General features: G+C 61.0%; 9 protein-coding genes across 9 annotated transcripts; 4 read left to right on the forward strand and 5 right to left on the reverse strand.

Moving 5' to 3' along the window:
• Positions 1-650: 650 nt before the first annotated feature.
• On the reverse strand, positions 651-1016 carry LOC309583147 (scale keratin-like; the record flags this gene model as incomplete). Its single annotated transcript, XM_082298693.1, has 1 exon — positions 651-1016. One exon carries the CDS (start codon positions 1014-1016, stop codon positions 651-653), a length of 366 nt encoding a protein of 121 aa, XP_082154819.1.
• Positions 1017-2134: 1118 nt separating this feature from the next.
• LOC309583150 (scale keratin-like) lies at positions 2135-2500 on the forward strand (the record flags this gene model as incomplete). The annotated part of the gene is made up of 1 exon (XM_082298697.1): positions 2135-2500. One exon carries the CDS (start codon positions 2135-2137, stop codon positions 2498-2500), a length of 366 nt encoding a protein of 121 aa, XP_082154823.1.
• Positions 2501-3879: 1379 nt separating this feature from the next.
• On the reverse strand, positions 3880-4245 carry LOC309583143 (scale keratin-like; the record flags this gene model as incomplete). Its single annotated transcript, XM_082298689.1, has 1 exon — positions 3880-4245. One exon carries the CDS (start codon positions 4243-4245, stop codon positions 3880-3882), a length of 366 nt encoding a protein of 121 aa, XP_082154815.1.
• A 1116-nt stretch (positions 4246-5361) lies between these two features.
• On the forward strand, positions 5362-5753 carry LOC309583164 (scale keratin-like; the record flags this gene model as incomplete). The annotated part of the gene is made up of 1 exon (XM_082298711.1): positions 5362-5753. The coding sequence occupies exon 1, from the start codon at positions 5388-5390 to the stop codon at positions 5751-5753; it is 366 nt and encodes a 121-aa protein (XP_082154837.1). The 5' UTR covers positions 5362-5387.
• A 1359-nt stretch (positions 5754-7112) lies between these two features.
• LOC309583166 (scale keratin-like) lies at positions 7113-7504 on the reverse strand (the record flags this gene model as incomplete). The annotated part of the gene is made up of 1 exon (XM_082298713.1): positions 7113-7504. The coding sequence occupies exon 1, from the start codon at positions 7476-7478 to the stop codon at positions 7113-7115; it is 366 nt and encodes a 121-aa protein (XP_082154839.1). The 5' UTR covers positions 7479-7504.
• Positions 7505-8581: 1077 nt separating this feature from the next.
• LOC309583144 (scale keratin-like) lies at positions 8582-8947 on the forward strand (the record flags this gene model as incomplete). Its single annotated transcript, XM_082298690.1, has 1 exon — positions 8582-8947. One exon carries the CDS (start codon positions 8582-8584, stop codon positions 8945-8947), a length of 366 nt encoding a protein of 121 aa, XP_082154816.1.
• Positions 8948-10246: 1299 nt separating this feature from the next.
• Positions 10247-10638, reverse strand: LOC309583167 (scale keratin-like; the record flags this gene model as incomplete). The annotated part of the gene is made up of 1 exon (XM_082298714.1): positions 10247-10638. The coding sequence occupies exon 1, from the start codon at positions 10610-10612 to the stop codon at positions 10247-10249; it is 366 nt and encodes a 121-aa protein (XP_082154840.1). The 5' UTR covers positions 10613-10638.
• A 1091-nt stretch (positions 10639-11729) lies between these two features.
• On the forward strand, positions 11730-12095 carry LOC309583145 (scale keratin-like; the record flags this gene model as incomplete). The annotated part of the gene is made up of 1 exon (XM_082298691.1): positions 11730-12095. The coding sequence occupies one exon, from the start codon at positions 11730-11732 to the stop codon at positions 12093-12095; it is 366 nt and encodes a 121-aa protein (XP_082154817.1).
• A 1305-nt stretch (positions 12096-13400) lies between these two features.
• LOC309583168 (scale keratin-like) lies at positions 13401-13792 on the reverse strand (the record flags this gene model as incomplete). The annotated part of the gene is made up of 1 exon (XM_082298715.1): positions 13401-13792. Exon 1 carries the CDS (start codon positions 13764-13766, stop codon positions 13401-13403), a length of 366 nt encoding a protein of 121 aa, XP_082154841.1. The 5' UTR covers positions 13767-13792.
• Between the last annotated feature and the right edge of the window lie 309 nt (positions 13793-14101).

The following is a 14101-nucleotide window of genomic DNA, read 5'->3' on the forward strand; positions in this document are numbered from 1 at the left end:
AATTCCCCCTCACCATGCCCTGTACATTTATCTTCCTCATCTTCAGCTCTATGTCTTTGTCTTTGTCTTTGTCTTTGTCTTTGTCCTCTTTATATTTCTCCCTCACCTTGTTCCACATCTTCTGGTTCCTCTTCTCCTTCTCCTTCCTCTTCTCCATGTCTTCCTCCTTCTCCTTCCTCCTTTTCTTCCACTTTTCCCTCTTTTCCTTCTCCTTCCTCTTGTCCTTCTCCCAATCCAATCCCTTCCTGACATTTTCTATCTTCTGCTATTAATCCACTTTGATATAATTTTCTTCTACACTTGAACCTCCATGGTCCCCTTCCTTCTCCTATTTTACTATCCCCTTCCCTTTCCATTTCCGATTCCACAGGGCCATCAGAGCAACACCATTTCCCTTTGTAGTGTTGGGGCGCCCCCAGCCCTGGAGTCTTCCTGGTTTTGGAAAAAAGCTGAGGGAGACAGGAGTTGGATGCAGGAAAACTTTATTGTGAACAGAGGGTCAGGAGAGGCTGGGAGAGAGACGGCGGGCAGGCCGCAGCCAGGCCGGGTGTCAGGGGCTGCAGGAGGCCAGGGCGGCTTGTGCAGAGCTCAACTTCTCCATGCTGGGCCGAGGCCGCCGTGGGTGTTTGGGGTGCGGGGCTGTGGTGGGTCTAGCAGGGCCCGCAGGTGTCCCAGAGCTTCTTGCTGTAGCGGGGCAGGACGCAAGGGCTGCAGGCGGGAGCAGCGTAGGCTCTGCCAAAGGTGCAGAGGCCCCCCGAGGCCTGGGTGGCGCCGGCGCCGTAGAGGCCGCCCAGCCCCAGGGAGCCGCCAAAGGCCGGTGCTCCGGAGGAGCCCACCACGGCTTGCTGCGGGAAGGAGCTGAGGATGGGGCCGGGGAAGGTGACCACCACGGGGGGCGGCTGGATCAAGGCTGAGGAGTCGGGACACTGGCGGGCGCACAGCTCGTTGCAGCTCTCAGCGATGGGCTGGGGCACAGCCACGCTGGTTTTGGGTGGGCACAGGTCGTAGCAGGACATCTTGGCGTGGGATGCGAGGGTGCTCTGCAAGAGAGGCCAGCGATGGTGGGAGAGCAGCCGAGGCCAGCAGCCGAGCCACAGAGGGTTCGGGGCTGGAGCAGGGAGCTGCGAGCTGAAGCGCTCGCACACTTACCCTTGTCCCCGAGGAGGAGAAGGTGGCCAGGGCAGTGCTTGGCCGAGTCTGGCCCCAGCAGGGCTTTTATAGCAGCCCCAGCATTGCTCAGCTCCAGCCGGGCCAATCTGCTCCGGGGACACTCCCTGCTGCTGCTGCTGCTGCTGCTGCTGCTGCTGCTGACAGCAGGGCTGTGCGGCCCCTGCCCCTCCCTGAGTCAGCATCCCCCAGGTGCCACCCCAGCACATCCCGCTGCCCAAGCCATCCTCTCCTTCCTGCCACATCAGACATTTGATAGCAGGGATGTCACCCAGGAATGGGCTCCAGGAACAACGTTAATGGTCCAAAGGGGTGGGGCAGGGCTGGAATCAGCCTGGGCCAGATGGACATCTCTGCTCCTTGCCCAATGTTTCTCAGGCCTGACACAAGGATTCTTTGTGCCCAGCCTGGCAGAACTGCCTGGGCAGTGCCAAGAAATAAATGAATTCTGCCTCTCCCACGCTGGCCAGTGATGCACAGATGCCCACAAAGTTCTTGGTCCTTCCACTCCTGTCCCAGACCACCCAAATACTTCCAGGTGTCCATGGAGTCCACTCTGGGTGACATCCCTGCTATTGAGTCCCTCACGTGGCAGGAAGCAGAGGATGGCTTGGGCAGCGGGATGTGCTGGGGTGGCACCTGGGGGATGCTGACTCAGGGAGGGGCAGGGGCCGCACAGCCCTGCTGTCAGCAGCAGCAGCAGCAGCAGGGAGTGTCCCCTGAGCAGATTGGCCCAGCTGGAGCTGAGCAATGCTGGGGCTGCTATAAAAGCCCTGCTGGGGCCAGACTCGGCCAAGCACTGCCCTGGCCACCTTCTCCTCCTCGGGGACAAGGGTAAGTGTGTGAGTGCTTCAGCTCGCAGCTCCCTGCTCCAGCCCCGGCCCCTCTGTGGCTCGGCCGCTGGCCTCTGCTGCTCTCCCACCATCGCTGGCCTCTCTTGCAGAGCACCCTCGCATCCCACGCCAAGATGTCCTGCTACGACCTGTGCCCACCCAAAACCAGCGTGGCTGTGCCCCAGCCCATCGCTGAGAGCTGCAACGAGCTGTGCGCCCGCCAGTGTCCCGACTCCTCAGCCTTGATCCAGCCGCCCCCCGTGGTGGTCACCTTCCCCGGCCCCATCCTCAGCTCCTTCCCGCAGCAAGCCGTGGTGGGCTCCTCCGGAGCACCGGCCTTTGGCGGCTCCCTGGGGCTGGGCGGCCTCTACGGCGCCGGCGCCACCCAGGCCTCGGGGGGCCTCTGCACCTTTGGCAGAGCCTACGCTGCTCCCGCCTGCAGCCCTTGCGTCCTGCCCCGCTACAGCAAGAAGCTCTGGGACACCTGCGGGCCCTGCTAGACCCACCACAGCCCCGCACCCCAAACACCCACGGCGGCCTCGGCCCAGCATGGAGAAGTTGAGCTCTGCACAAGCCGCCCTGGCCTCCTGCAGCCCCTGACACCCGGCCTGGCTGCGGCCTGCCCGCCGTCTCTCTCCCAGCCTCTCCTGCCCCTCTGTTCACAATAAAGTTTTCCTGCATCCAACTCCTGTATCTTTTTACTTCCTTTTCTAAATTTAGGAAGACCCCATGGCTGGGGGAGTTCAAAGAGTTGGAGGGGAAATGTTTTTCCTGGGATTGCCAGGGGGAATAGGGAATGGAAGGGGACAGGGAAGGGGACAGTGAAATAGAAGGGGGAAGTGGACAGTGGATGTTAAAGTGGAGAAGAAAATGAAATCAAAGGGGAAATGGCAGTTGAGGAGGGAGAATGATGCAAATGGGTTTGGTTAGGAGATGCAGAAAGAGAAGAAGAACAGGACAAAGGGTTGGGAGAAGAAGAGGAAGGAGAAGGAGAAGGAGAAGGAGAAGGAGAAGGAGAAGGAGAAGAGGAAACAGATGATGAGGAATAAGCAGTAGGAGAAATATAAAGATGAAAGACTAAGACAAAGGCAAATGGAAAGAGAAGGTGCTGACAATAAGGACATTTAATGTACAGGGCATGGTGAGGGTGAAGTTTCCCTCTGATTTCAGTCCCCGGTCCTTTAGCAGAGCCACGGTGGCACAGAGGGGCTGGAGGCTGGTTGGAGCCCTGGTCCTTTGCCCCTGAATGGCTCCCAGCTCTGGGGCCCACTCCACTCTTTGACAGCACGGGTGCAGGTCTGCAAAAGCCTGTGGACTCCTGGCCTACAAGCAGGGGATCTGTCTTTCTTCAGGAAGAGTCCTTGATGCTCCTTCTCCTTCTCCTTCTCCTTCTCCTTCTCCTTCTCCTTCTCCTTCTCCTTCTCCTTCTCCTTCTCCTCCTTCTCCTTCTCCTTCTCCTATCCTGTCCCCTTCCCCCTGTTCTCTTTCGTACTCTCCCACTTTCCCTTTGATAACATTTTCTTCTCAGGTTTAACCTCCGCTATACCCGTCTGTTTTCTATTTTACCTTCCACTCCCCCGCCTTTTTCATTCTCCAGGACCATCCCAGGATCAGCAATTGCCCTCCCACTCATAGAACTCCCCCATGCCCAGGGTGCCCATGATTTCGGAAAAGGAGGCAAAAAGATACAGGAGTTGGATGCAGGAAAACTTTATTGTGAACAGAGGGGCAGGAGAGGCTGGGAGAGAGACGGCGGGCAGGCCGCAGCCAGGCCGGGTGTCAGGGGCTGCAGGAGGCCAGGGCGGCTTGTGCAGAGCTCAACTTCTCCATGCTGGGCCGAGGCCGCCGTGGGTGTTTGGGGTGCGGGGCTGTGGTGGGTCTAGCAGGGCCCGCAGGTGTCCCAGAGCTTCTTGCTGTAGCGGGGCAGGACGCAAGGGCTGCAGGCGGGAGCAGCGTAGGCTCTGCCAAAGGTGCAGAGGCCCCCCGAGGCCTGGGTGGCGCCGGCGCCGTAGAGGCCGCCCAGCCCCAGGGAGCCGCCAAAGGCCGGTGCTCCGGAGGAGCCCACCACGGCTTGCTGCGGGAAGGAGCTGAGGATGGGGCCGGGGAAGGTGACCACCACGGGGGGCGGCTGGATCAAGGCTGAGGAGTCGGGACACTGGCGGGCGCACAGCTCGTTGCAGCTCTCAGCGATGGGCTGGGGCACAGCCACGCTGGTTTTGGGTGGGCACAGGTCGTAGCAGGACATCTTGGCGTGGGATGCGAGGGTGCTCTGCAAGAGAGGCCAGCGATGGTGGGAGAGCAGCAGAGGCCAGCGGCCGAGCCACAGAGTGTTCGGGGCTGGAGCAGGGAGCTGTGAGCTGAAGCGCTCGCACACTTACCCTTGTCCCCGAGGAGGAGAAGGTGGCCAGGGCAGTGCTTGGCCGAGTCTGGCCCCAGCAGGGCTTTTATAGCAGCCCCAGCATTGCTCAGCTCCAGCCGGGCCAATCTGCTCAGGGGACACTCCCTGCTGCTGCTGCTGCTGCTGCTGCTGCTGCTGCCACTGACAGCAGGGCTGTGCGGCCCCTGCCCCTCCCTGAGTCAGCATTCCCCAGGTGCCACCCCAGCACATCCCGCTGCCCAAGCCATCCTCTCCTTCCTGCCACGTGAGGGACTCAATAGCAGGGATGTCACCCAGAGTAGGCTCCATGGACACCTGGAAGTATTTGGGTGGTCTGGGACAGGAGTGGAAGGACCAAGAATTTTGTGGGGATCTGTGCATCACTGGCCAGCGTGGGGGAGGCAGAATGGATCTACCTCTAGGCACTGCCCAGGGAGTTCTGCCAGGCTGGGCACAGAAACTCTTCGTGCCTGGTCTGAGATACATTGGGCAAGGAGCAGAGATGTCCATCTGGCCCAGGCTGATTCCAGCCCTGCCCCACCCCTTTGGACCATTAACGTTGTTCCTGGAGCCCATTCCTGGGTGACATCCCGGCTATCAAATGTCTGATGTGGCAGGAAGGACAGGACGGCTTGGGCAGCGGGATGTGCTGGGGTGGCACCTGGGGGATGCTGACTCAGGGAGGGGCAGGGGCCGCACAGCCCTGCTGTCAGCAGCAGCAGCAGCAGCAGCAGCAGCAGCAGCAGCAGCAGGGAGTGTCCCCGGAGCAGATTGGCCCAGCTGGAGCTGAGCAATGCTGGGGCTGCTATAAAAGCCCTGCCGGGGCCAGACTCGGCCAAGCACTGCCCTGGCCACCTTCTCCTCCTCGGGGACAAGGGTAAGTGTGCGAGCGCTTCAGCTCGCAGCTCCCTGCTCCAGCCCCGAACCATCTGTGGCTCGGCCGCTGGCCTCTGCTGCTCTCCCACCATCGCTGGCCTCTCTTGCAGAGCATCCTCGCATCCCACGCCAAGATGTCCTGCTACGACCTGTGCCCACCCAAAACCAGCGTGGCTGTGCCCCAGCCCATCGCTGAGAGCTGCAACGAGCTGTGCGCCCGCCAGTGTCCCGACTCCTCAGCCTTCATCCAGCCGCCCCCCGTGGTGGTCACCTTCCCCGGCCCCATCCTCAGCTCCTTCCCGCAGCAAGCCGTGGTGGGCTCCTCCGGAGCACCGGCCTTTGGCGGCTCCCTGGGGCTGGGCGGCCTCTACGGCGCCGGCGCCACCCAGGCCTCGGGGGGCCTCTGCACCTTTGGCAGAGCCTACGCTGCTCCCGCCTGCAGCCCTTGCGTCCTGCCCCGCTACAGCAAGAAGCTCTGGGACACCTGCGGGCCCTGCTAGACCCACCACAGCCCCGCACCCCAAACACCCACGGCGGCCTCGGCCCAGCATGGAGAAGTTGAGCTCTGCACAAGCCGCCCTGGCCTCCTGCAGCCCCTGACACCCGGCCTGGCTGCGGCCTGCCCGCCGTCTCTCTCCCAGCCTCTCCTGCCCCTCTGTTCACAATAAAGTTTTCCTGCATCCAACTCCTGTATCTTTTTGCCTCCTTTTCCGAAATCATGGGCACCCTGGGCATGGGGGAGTTCCAAGAGTGGGAGGGCGAATGCTGATCCTGGGATGGTCCAGGAGAATGAAAAAGGCGGGAGAGTGGAAGGTAAAATAGAAAACAGACGGGTATAGCGGAAGTTAAACCTGAGAAGAAAATGTTATCAAAGGGGAAGTGGGAGAGTACGAAAGAGAACAGGGGGAAGGGGACAGGATAGGAGAAGGAGAAGGAGAAGGAGGAGAAGGAGAAGGAGAAGGAGAAGGAGGAGAAGGAGAAGGAGAAGGAGAAGGAGGAGAAGGAGAAGGAGAAGGAGAAGGAGAAGGAGAAGGAGCATCAAGGACTCTTCCTGAAGAAAGACAGATCCCCTGCTTGTAGGCCAGGAGACCACAGGCTTTTGCAGACCTGCACCCGTGCTGTCAAAGAGTGGAGTGGGCCCCAGAGCTGGGAGCCATTCAGGGGCAAAGGACCAGGGCTCCAAACCAGCCTCCAGCCCCTCTGTGCCACCGTGGCTCTGCTAAAGGACCTGGGTCTGAAATCAGAGGGACACCTCAGCCTCACCATGCCCTGTACATTGAATTTCCTTATCGTCAGCTCCTTCTCTTTCCATTTGTCTTTGTCTTCTTTATATTTCTCCTCACTCCTCATCATCTGTTTCCTCTTCTCCTTCTCCTTCTCCTTCCTCTTCTTCACCCAATCTTTTGTCCCCTTCTTCTCTTTCTGCATCTCCTAACCAAACCCATTTGCATCATTCTCTCTCCTCCACTGCTATTTCCCCTTTGATTTCATTTTCTTCTCCACTTTAACCTCCATGGTCTACCTCCCTCTTGTATTTCACTTTCCCCTTCCCTGTCCCCTTCCATTTCCGATTCCCCCTGGCAATCCCAGGAACGCCATTTCCCCTCCCACTCTTGGAACTCCCCCAGCCATGGGGTCTTCCTAAATTGAGAAAAGAAGGCAAAGAGACAGGAGTTGGATGCAGGGAAACTTTATTGTGAACAGAGGGGCAGGAGAGGCTGGGAGAGAGACGGCGGGCAGGCCGCAGCCAGGCCGGGTGTCAGGGGCTGCAGGAGGCCAGGGCGGCTTGTGCAGAGCTCAACTTCTCCATGCTGGGCCGAGGCCGCCGTGGGTGTTTGGGGTGCGGGGCTGTGGTGGGTCTAGCAGGGCCCGCAGGTGTCCCAGAGCTTCTTGCTGTAGCGGGGCAGGACGCAAGGGCTGCAGGCGGGAGCAGCGTAGGCTCTGCCAAAGGTGCAGAGGCCCCCCGAGGCCTGGGTGGCGCCGGCGCCGTAGAGGCCGCCCAGCCCCAGGGAGCCGCCAAAGGCCGGTGCTCCGGAGGAGCCCACCACGGCTTGCTGCGGGAAGGAGCTGAGGATGGGGCCGGGGAAGGTGACCACCACGGGGGGCGGCTGGATGAAGGCTGAGGAGTCGGGACACTGGCGGGCGCACAGCTCGTTGCAGCTCTCAGCGATGGGCTGGGGCACAGCCACGCTGGTTTTGGGTGGGCACAGGTCGTAGCAGGACATCTTGGCGTGGGATGCGAGGGTGCTCTGCAAGAGAGGCCAGCGATGGTGGGAGAGCAGCAGAGGCCAGCGGCCGAGCCACAGAGGGTTCGGGGCTGGAGCAGGGAGCTGTGAGCTGAAGCGCACGCACACTTACCCTTGTCCCCGAGGAGGAGAAGGTGGCCAGGGCAGTGCTTGGCCGAGTCTGGCCCCAGCAGGGCTTTTATAGCAGCCCCAGCATTGCTCAGCTCCAGCTGGGCCAACCTGCTCAGGGGACACTCCCTGCTGCTGCTGCTGCTGCTGACAGCAGGGCTGTGCGGCCCCTGCCCCTCCTTGAGTCAGCATCCCCCAGGTGCCACCCCAGCACATCCCGCTGCCCAAGCCATCCTGTCCTTCCTGCCACGTGAGGGACTCAATAGCAGGGACGTCACCCAGAGTGGACTCCATGGACACCTGGAAGTATTTGGGTGGTCTGGGACAGGAGTGGAAGGACCAAGAACTTTGTGGGCATCTGTGCATCACTGGCCAGCGTGGGAGAGGCAGAATTCATTTATTTCTTGGCACTGCCCAGGCAGTTCTGCCAGGCTGGGCACAAAGAATCCTTGTGTCAGGCCTGAGAAACATTGGGCAAGGAGCAGAGATGTCCATCTGGCCCATGCTGATTCCAGCCCTGCCCCACCCCTTTGGACCATTAACGTTGTTCCTGGAGCCCATTCCTGGGTGACATCCCGGCTATCAAATGTCTGATGTGGCAGGAAGGAGAGGATGGCTTGGGCAGCGGGATGTGCTGGGGTGGCAACTGGGGGATGCTGACTCAGGGAGGGGCAGGGGCCGCACAGCCCTGCTGTCAGCAGCAGCAGCAGCAGCAGGGAGTGTCCCCTGAGCAGATTGGCCCAGCTGGAGCTGAGCAATGCTGGGGCTGCTATAAAAGCCCTGCTGGGGCCAGACTCGGCCAAGCACTGCCCTGGCCACCTTCTCCTCCTCGGGGACAAGGGTAAGTGTGCGAGCGCTTCAGCTCACAGCTCCCTGCTCCAGCCCCGAACCCTCTGTGGCTCGGCCGCTGGCCTCTGCTGCTCTCCCACCATCGCTGGCCTCTCTTGCAGAGCACCCTCGCATCCCACGCCAAGATGTCCTGCTACGACCTGTGCCCACCCAAAACCAGCGTGGCTGTGCCCCAGCCCATCGCTGAGAGCTGCAACGAGCTGTGCGCCCGCCAGTGTCCCGACTCCTCAGCCTTGATCCAGCCGCCCCCCGTGGTGGTCACCTTCCCCGGCCCCATCCTCAGCTCCTTCCCGCAGCAAGCCGTGGTGGGCTCCTCCGGAGCACCGGCCTTTGGCGGCTCCCTGGGGCTGGGCGGCCTCTACGGCGCCGGCGCCACCCAGGCCTCGGGGGGCCTCTGCACCTTTGGCAGAGCCTACGCTGCTCCCGCCTGCAGCCCTTGCGTCCTGCCCCGCTACAGCAAGAAGCTCTGGGACACCTGCGGGCCCTGCTAGACCCACCACAGCCCCGCACCCCAAACACCCACGGCGGCCTCGGCCCAGCATGGAGAAGTTGAGCTCTGCACAAGCCGCCCTGGCCTCCTGCAGCCCCTGACACCCGGCCTGGCTGCGGCCTGCCCGCCGTCTCTCTCCCAGCCTCTCCTGCCCCTCTGTTCACAATAAAGTTTCCCTGCATCCAACTCCTGTCTCTTTGCCTTCTTTTCTCAATTTAGGAAGACCCCATGGCTGGGGGAGTTCCAAGAGTGGGAGGGGAAATGGCGTTCCTGGGATTGCCAGGGGGAATCGGAAATGGAAGTGGACAGGGAAGGGGAAAGTGAAATACAAGAGGGAGGAAGACCATGGAGGTTAAAGTGGAGAAGAAAATGAAATCAAAGGGGAAATAGCAGTGGAGGAGAGAGAATGATGCAAATGGGTTTGGTTAGGAGATGCAGAAAGAGAAGAAGGGGACAAAAGATTGGGTGAAGAAGAGGAAGGAGAAGGAGAAGAGGAAACAGATGATGAGGAGTGAGGAGAAATATAAAGAAGACAAAGACAAATGGAAAGAGAAGGAGCTGACGATAAGGAAATTCAATGTACAGGGCATGGTGAGGCTGAGGTGTCCCTCTGATTTCAGACCCAGGTCCTTTAGCAGAGCCACGGTGGCACAGAGGGGCTGGAGGCTGGTTTGGAGCCCTGGTCCTTTGCCCCTGAATGGCTCCCAGCTCTGGGGCCCACTCCACTCTTTGACAGCACGGGTGCAGGTCTGCAAAAGCCTGTGGTCTCCTGGCCTACAAGCAGGGGATCTGTCTTTCTTCAGGAAGAGTCCTTGATGCTCCTTCTCCTTCTCCTTCTCCTTCTCCTTCTCCTTCTCCTCCTTCTCCTTCTCCTTCTCCTATCCTGTCCCCTTCCCCCTGTTCTCTTTCGTACTCTCCCACTTCCGCTTTGATAACATTTTCTTCTCAGGTTTAACTTCCGCTATACCCGTCTGTTTTCTATTTTACCTTCCACTCCCCCGCCTTTTTCATTCTCCTGGACCATCCCAGGATCAGCATTCGCCCTCCCACTCTTGGAACTCCCCCATGCCCAGGGTGCCCATGATTTCGGAAAAGGAGGCAAAAAGATACAGGAGTTGGATGCAGGAAAACTTTATTGTGAACAGAGGGGCAGGAGAGGCTGGGAGAGAGACGGCGGGCAGGCCGCAGCCAGGCCGGGTGTCAGGGGCTGCAGGAGGCCAGGGCGGCTTGTGCAGAGCTCAACTTCTCCATGCTGGGCCGAGGCCGCCGTGGGTGTTTGGGGTGCGGGGCTGTGGTGGGTCTAGCAGGGCCCGCAGGTGTCCCAGAGCTTCTTGCTGTAGCGGGGCAGGACGCAAGGGCTGCAGGCGGGAGCAGCGTAGGCTCTGCCAAAGGTGCAGAGGCCCCCCGAGGCCTGGGTGGCGCCGGCGCCGTAGAGGCCGCCCAGCCCCAGGGAGCCGCCAAAGGCCGGTGCTCCGGAGGAGCCCACCACGGCTTGCTGCGGGAAGGAGCTGAGGATGGGGCCGGGGAAGGTGACCACCACGGGGGGCGGCTGGATGAAGGCTGAGGAGTCGGGACACTGGCGGGCGCACAGCTCGTTGCAGCTCTCAGCGATGGGCTGGGGCACAGCCACGCTGGTTTTGGGTGGGCACAGGTCGTAGCAGGACATCTTGGCGTGGGATGCGAGGGTGCTCTGCAAGAGAGGCCAGCGATGGTGGGAGAGCAGCAGAGGCCAGCGGCCGAGCCACAGAGGGTTCGGGGCTGGAGCAGGGAGCTGCGAGCTGAAGCGCTCACACACTTACCCTTGTCCCCGAGGAGGAGAAGGTGGCCAGGGCAGTGCTTGGCCGAGTCTGGCCCCAGCAGGGCTTTTATAGCAGCCCCAGCATTGCTCAGCTCCAGCCGGGCCAACCTGCTCAGGGGACACTCCCTGCTGCTGCTGCTGCTGCTGACAGCAGGGCTGTGTGGCCCCTGCCCCTCCTTGAGTCAGCATCCCCCAGGTGCCACCCCAGCACATCCCGCTGCCCAAGCCATCCTCTCCTTCCTGCCACATCAGACATTCGATAGCCGGGATGTCACCCAGGAATGGGCTCCAGGAACATCCTTAATGTTCCAAAGGGGTGGGGCAGGGCTGGAATCAGCCTGGGCCAGATGGACATCTCTGCTCCTTGCCCAATGTATCTCAGGCCTGGCACGAGGAGTTTTTGTGCTCAGCCTGGCAGAACTCCCTGGGCAGTGCAAAAAGTAGATGGATTCTGTCTCCCCCACGCTGACCAGTGATGCACAGATGCCCACAAAGTTCTTGGTCCTTCCACTCCTGCCCCAGACCACCCAAACACTTCCAGGTGTCCATGGAGTCCACTCTGGGTGACATCCCTGCAATTGAGTCCCTCACGTGGCAGGAAGGAGAGGATGGCTTGGGCAGCGGGGTGTGCTGGGGTGGCACCTGGGGGATGCTGACTCAGGGAGGGGCAGGGGCCGCACAGCCCTGCTGTCAGCAGCAGCAGCAGCAGCAGCAGCAGCAGCAGCAGGGAGTGTCCCCTGAGCAGATTGGCCCAGCTGGAGCTGAGCAATGCTGGGGCTGCTATAAAAGCCCTGCTGGGGCCAGACTCGGCCAAGCACTGCCCTGGCCACCTTCTCCTCCTCGGGGACAAGGGTAAGTGTGCGAGCGCTTCAGCTCGCAGCTCCCTGCTCCAGCCCCGAACCCTCTGTGGCTCGGCCGCTGGCCTCTGCTGCTCTCCCACCATCGCTGGCCTCTCTTGCAGAGCACCCTCGCATCCCACGCCAAGATGTCCTGCTACGACCTGTGCCCACCCAAAACCAGCGTGGCTGTGCCCCAGCCCATCGCTGAGAGCTGCAACGAGCTGTGCGCCCGCCAGTGTCCCGACTCCTCAGCCTTGATCCAGCCGCCCCCCGTGGTGGTCACCTTCCCCGGCCCCATCCTCAGCTCCTTCCCGCAGCAAGCCGTGGTGGGCTCCTCCGGAGCACCGGCCTTTGGCGGCTCCCTGGGGCTGGGCGGCCTCTACGGCGCCGGCGCCACCCAGGCCTCGGGGGGCCTCTGCACCTTTGGCAGAGCCTACGCTGCTCCCGCCTGCAGCCCTTGCGTCCTGCCCCGCTACAGCAAGAAGCTCTGGGACACCTGCGGGCCCTGCTAGACCCACCACAGCCCCGCACCCCAAACACCCACGGCGGCCTCGGCCCAGCATGGAGAAGTTGAGCTCTGCACAAGCCGCCCTGGCCTCCTGCAGCCCCTGACACCCGGCCTGGCTGCGGCCTGCCCGCCGTCTCTCTCCCAGCCTCTCCTGCCCCTCTGTTCACAATAAAGTTTCCCTGCATCCAACTCCTGTCTCTTTGCCTTCTTTTCTCAATTTAGGAAGACCCCATGGCTGGGGGAGTTCCAAGAGTGGGAGGGGAAATGGCGTTCCTGGGATTGCCAGGGGGAATCGGAAATGGAAGTGGACAGGGAAGGGGAAAGTGAAATACAAGAGGGAGGAAGACCATGGAGGTTAAAGTGGAGAAGAAAATGAAATCAAAGGGGAAATAGCAGTGGAGGAGAGAGAATGATGCAAATGGGTTTGGTTAGGAGATGCAGAAAGAGAAGAAGGGGACAAAAGATTGGGTGAAGAAGAGGAAGGAGAAGGAGAAGAGGAAACAGATGATGAGGAGTGAGGAGAAATATAAAGAAGACAAAGACAAATGGAAAGAGAAGGAGCTGACGATAAGGAAATTCAATGTACAGGGCATGGTGAGGCTGAGGTGTCCCTCTGATTTCAGACCCAGGTCCTTTAGCAGAGCCACGGTGGCACAGAGGGGCTGGAGGCTGGTTTGGAGCCCTGGTCCTTTGCCCCTGAATGGCTCCCAGCTCTGGGGCCCACTCCACTCTTTGACAGCACGGGTGCAGGTCTGCAAAAGCCTGTGGTCTCCTGGCCTACAAGCAGGGGATCTGTCTTTCTTCAGGAAGAGTCCTTGATGCTCCTTCTCCTTCTCCTTCTCCTTCTCCTTCTCCTTCTCCTTCTCCTCCTTCTCCTTCTCCTTCTCCTATCCTGTCCCCTTCCCCCTGTTCTCTTTCGTACTCTCCCACTTCCGCTTTGATAACATTTTCTTCTCAGGTTTAACTTCCGCTATACCCGTCTGTTTTCTATTTTACCTTCCACTCCCCCGCCTTTTTCATTCTCCTGGACCATCCCAGGATCAGCATTCGCCCTCCCACTCTTGGAACTCCCCCATGCCCAGGGTGCCCATGATTTCGGAAAAGGAGGCAAAAAGATACAGGAGTTGGATGCAGGGAAACTTTATTGTGAACAGAGGGGCAGGAGAGGCTGGGAGAGAGACGGCGGGCAGGCCGCAGCCAGGCCGGGTGTCAGGGGCTGCAGGAGGCCAGGGCGGCTTGTGCAGAGCTCAACTTCTCCATGCTGGGCCGAGGCCGCCGTGGGTGTTTGGGGTGCGGGGCTGTGGTGGGTCTAGCAGGGCCCGCAGGTGTCCCAGAGCTTCTTGCTGTAGCGGGGCAGGACGCAAGGGCTGCAGGCGGGAGCAGCGTAGGCTCTGCCAAAGGTGCAGAGGCCCCCCGAGGCCTGGGTGGCGCCGGCGCCGTAGAGGCCGCCCAGCCCCAGGGAGCCGCCAAAGGCCGGTGCTCCGGAGGAGCCCACCACGGCTTGCTGCGGGAAGGAGCTGAGGATGGGGCCGGGGAAGGTGACCACCACGGGGGGCGGCTGGATGAAGGCTGAGGAGTCGGGACACTGGCGGGCGCACAGCTCGTTGCAGCTCTCAGCGATGGGCTGGGGCACAGCCACGCTGGTTTTGGGTGGGCACAGGTCGTAGCAGGACATCTTGGCGTGGGATGCGAGGGTGCTCTGCAAGAGAGGCCAGCGATGGTGGGAGAGCAGCAGAGGCCAGCGGCCGAGCCACAGAGGGTTCGGGGCTGGAGCAGGGAGCTGCGAGCTGAAGCGCTCACACACTTACCCTTGTCCCCGAGGAGGAGAAGGTGGCCAGGGCAGTGCTTGGCCGAGTCTGGCCCTAGCAGGGCTTTTATAGCAGCCCCAGCATTGCTCAGCTCCAGCCGGGCCAACCTGCTCAGGGGACACTCCCTGCTGCTGCTGCTGCTGCTGACAGCAGGGCTGTGTGGCCCCTGCCCCTCCTTGAGTCAGCATCCCCCAGGTGCCAC

The sequence above is a fragment of the Coloeus monedula genome, assembly GCF_965178545.1.
Source record: "Coloeus monedula genome assembly, chromosome: 29".
Taxonomy (NCBI): domain Eukaryota; kingdom Metazoa; phylum Chordata; class Aves; order Passeriformes; family Corvidae; genus Coloeus; species Coloeus monedula.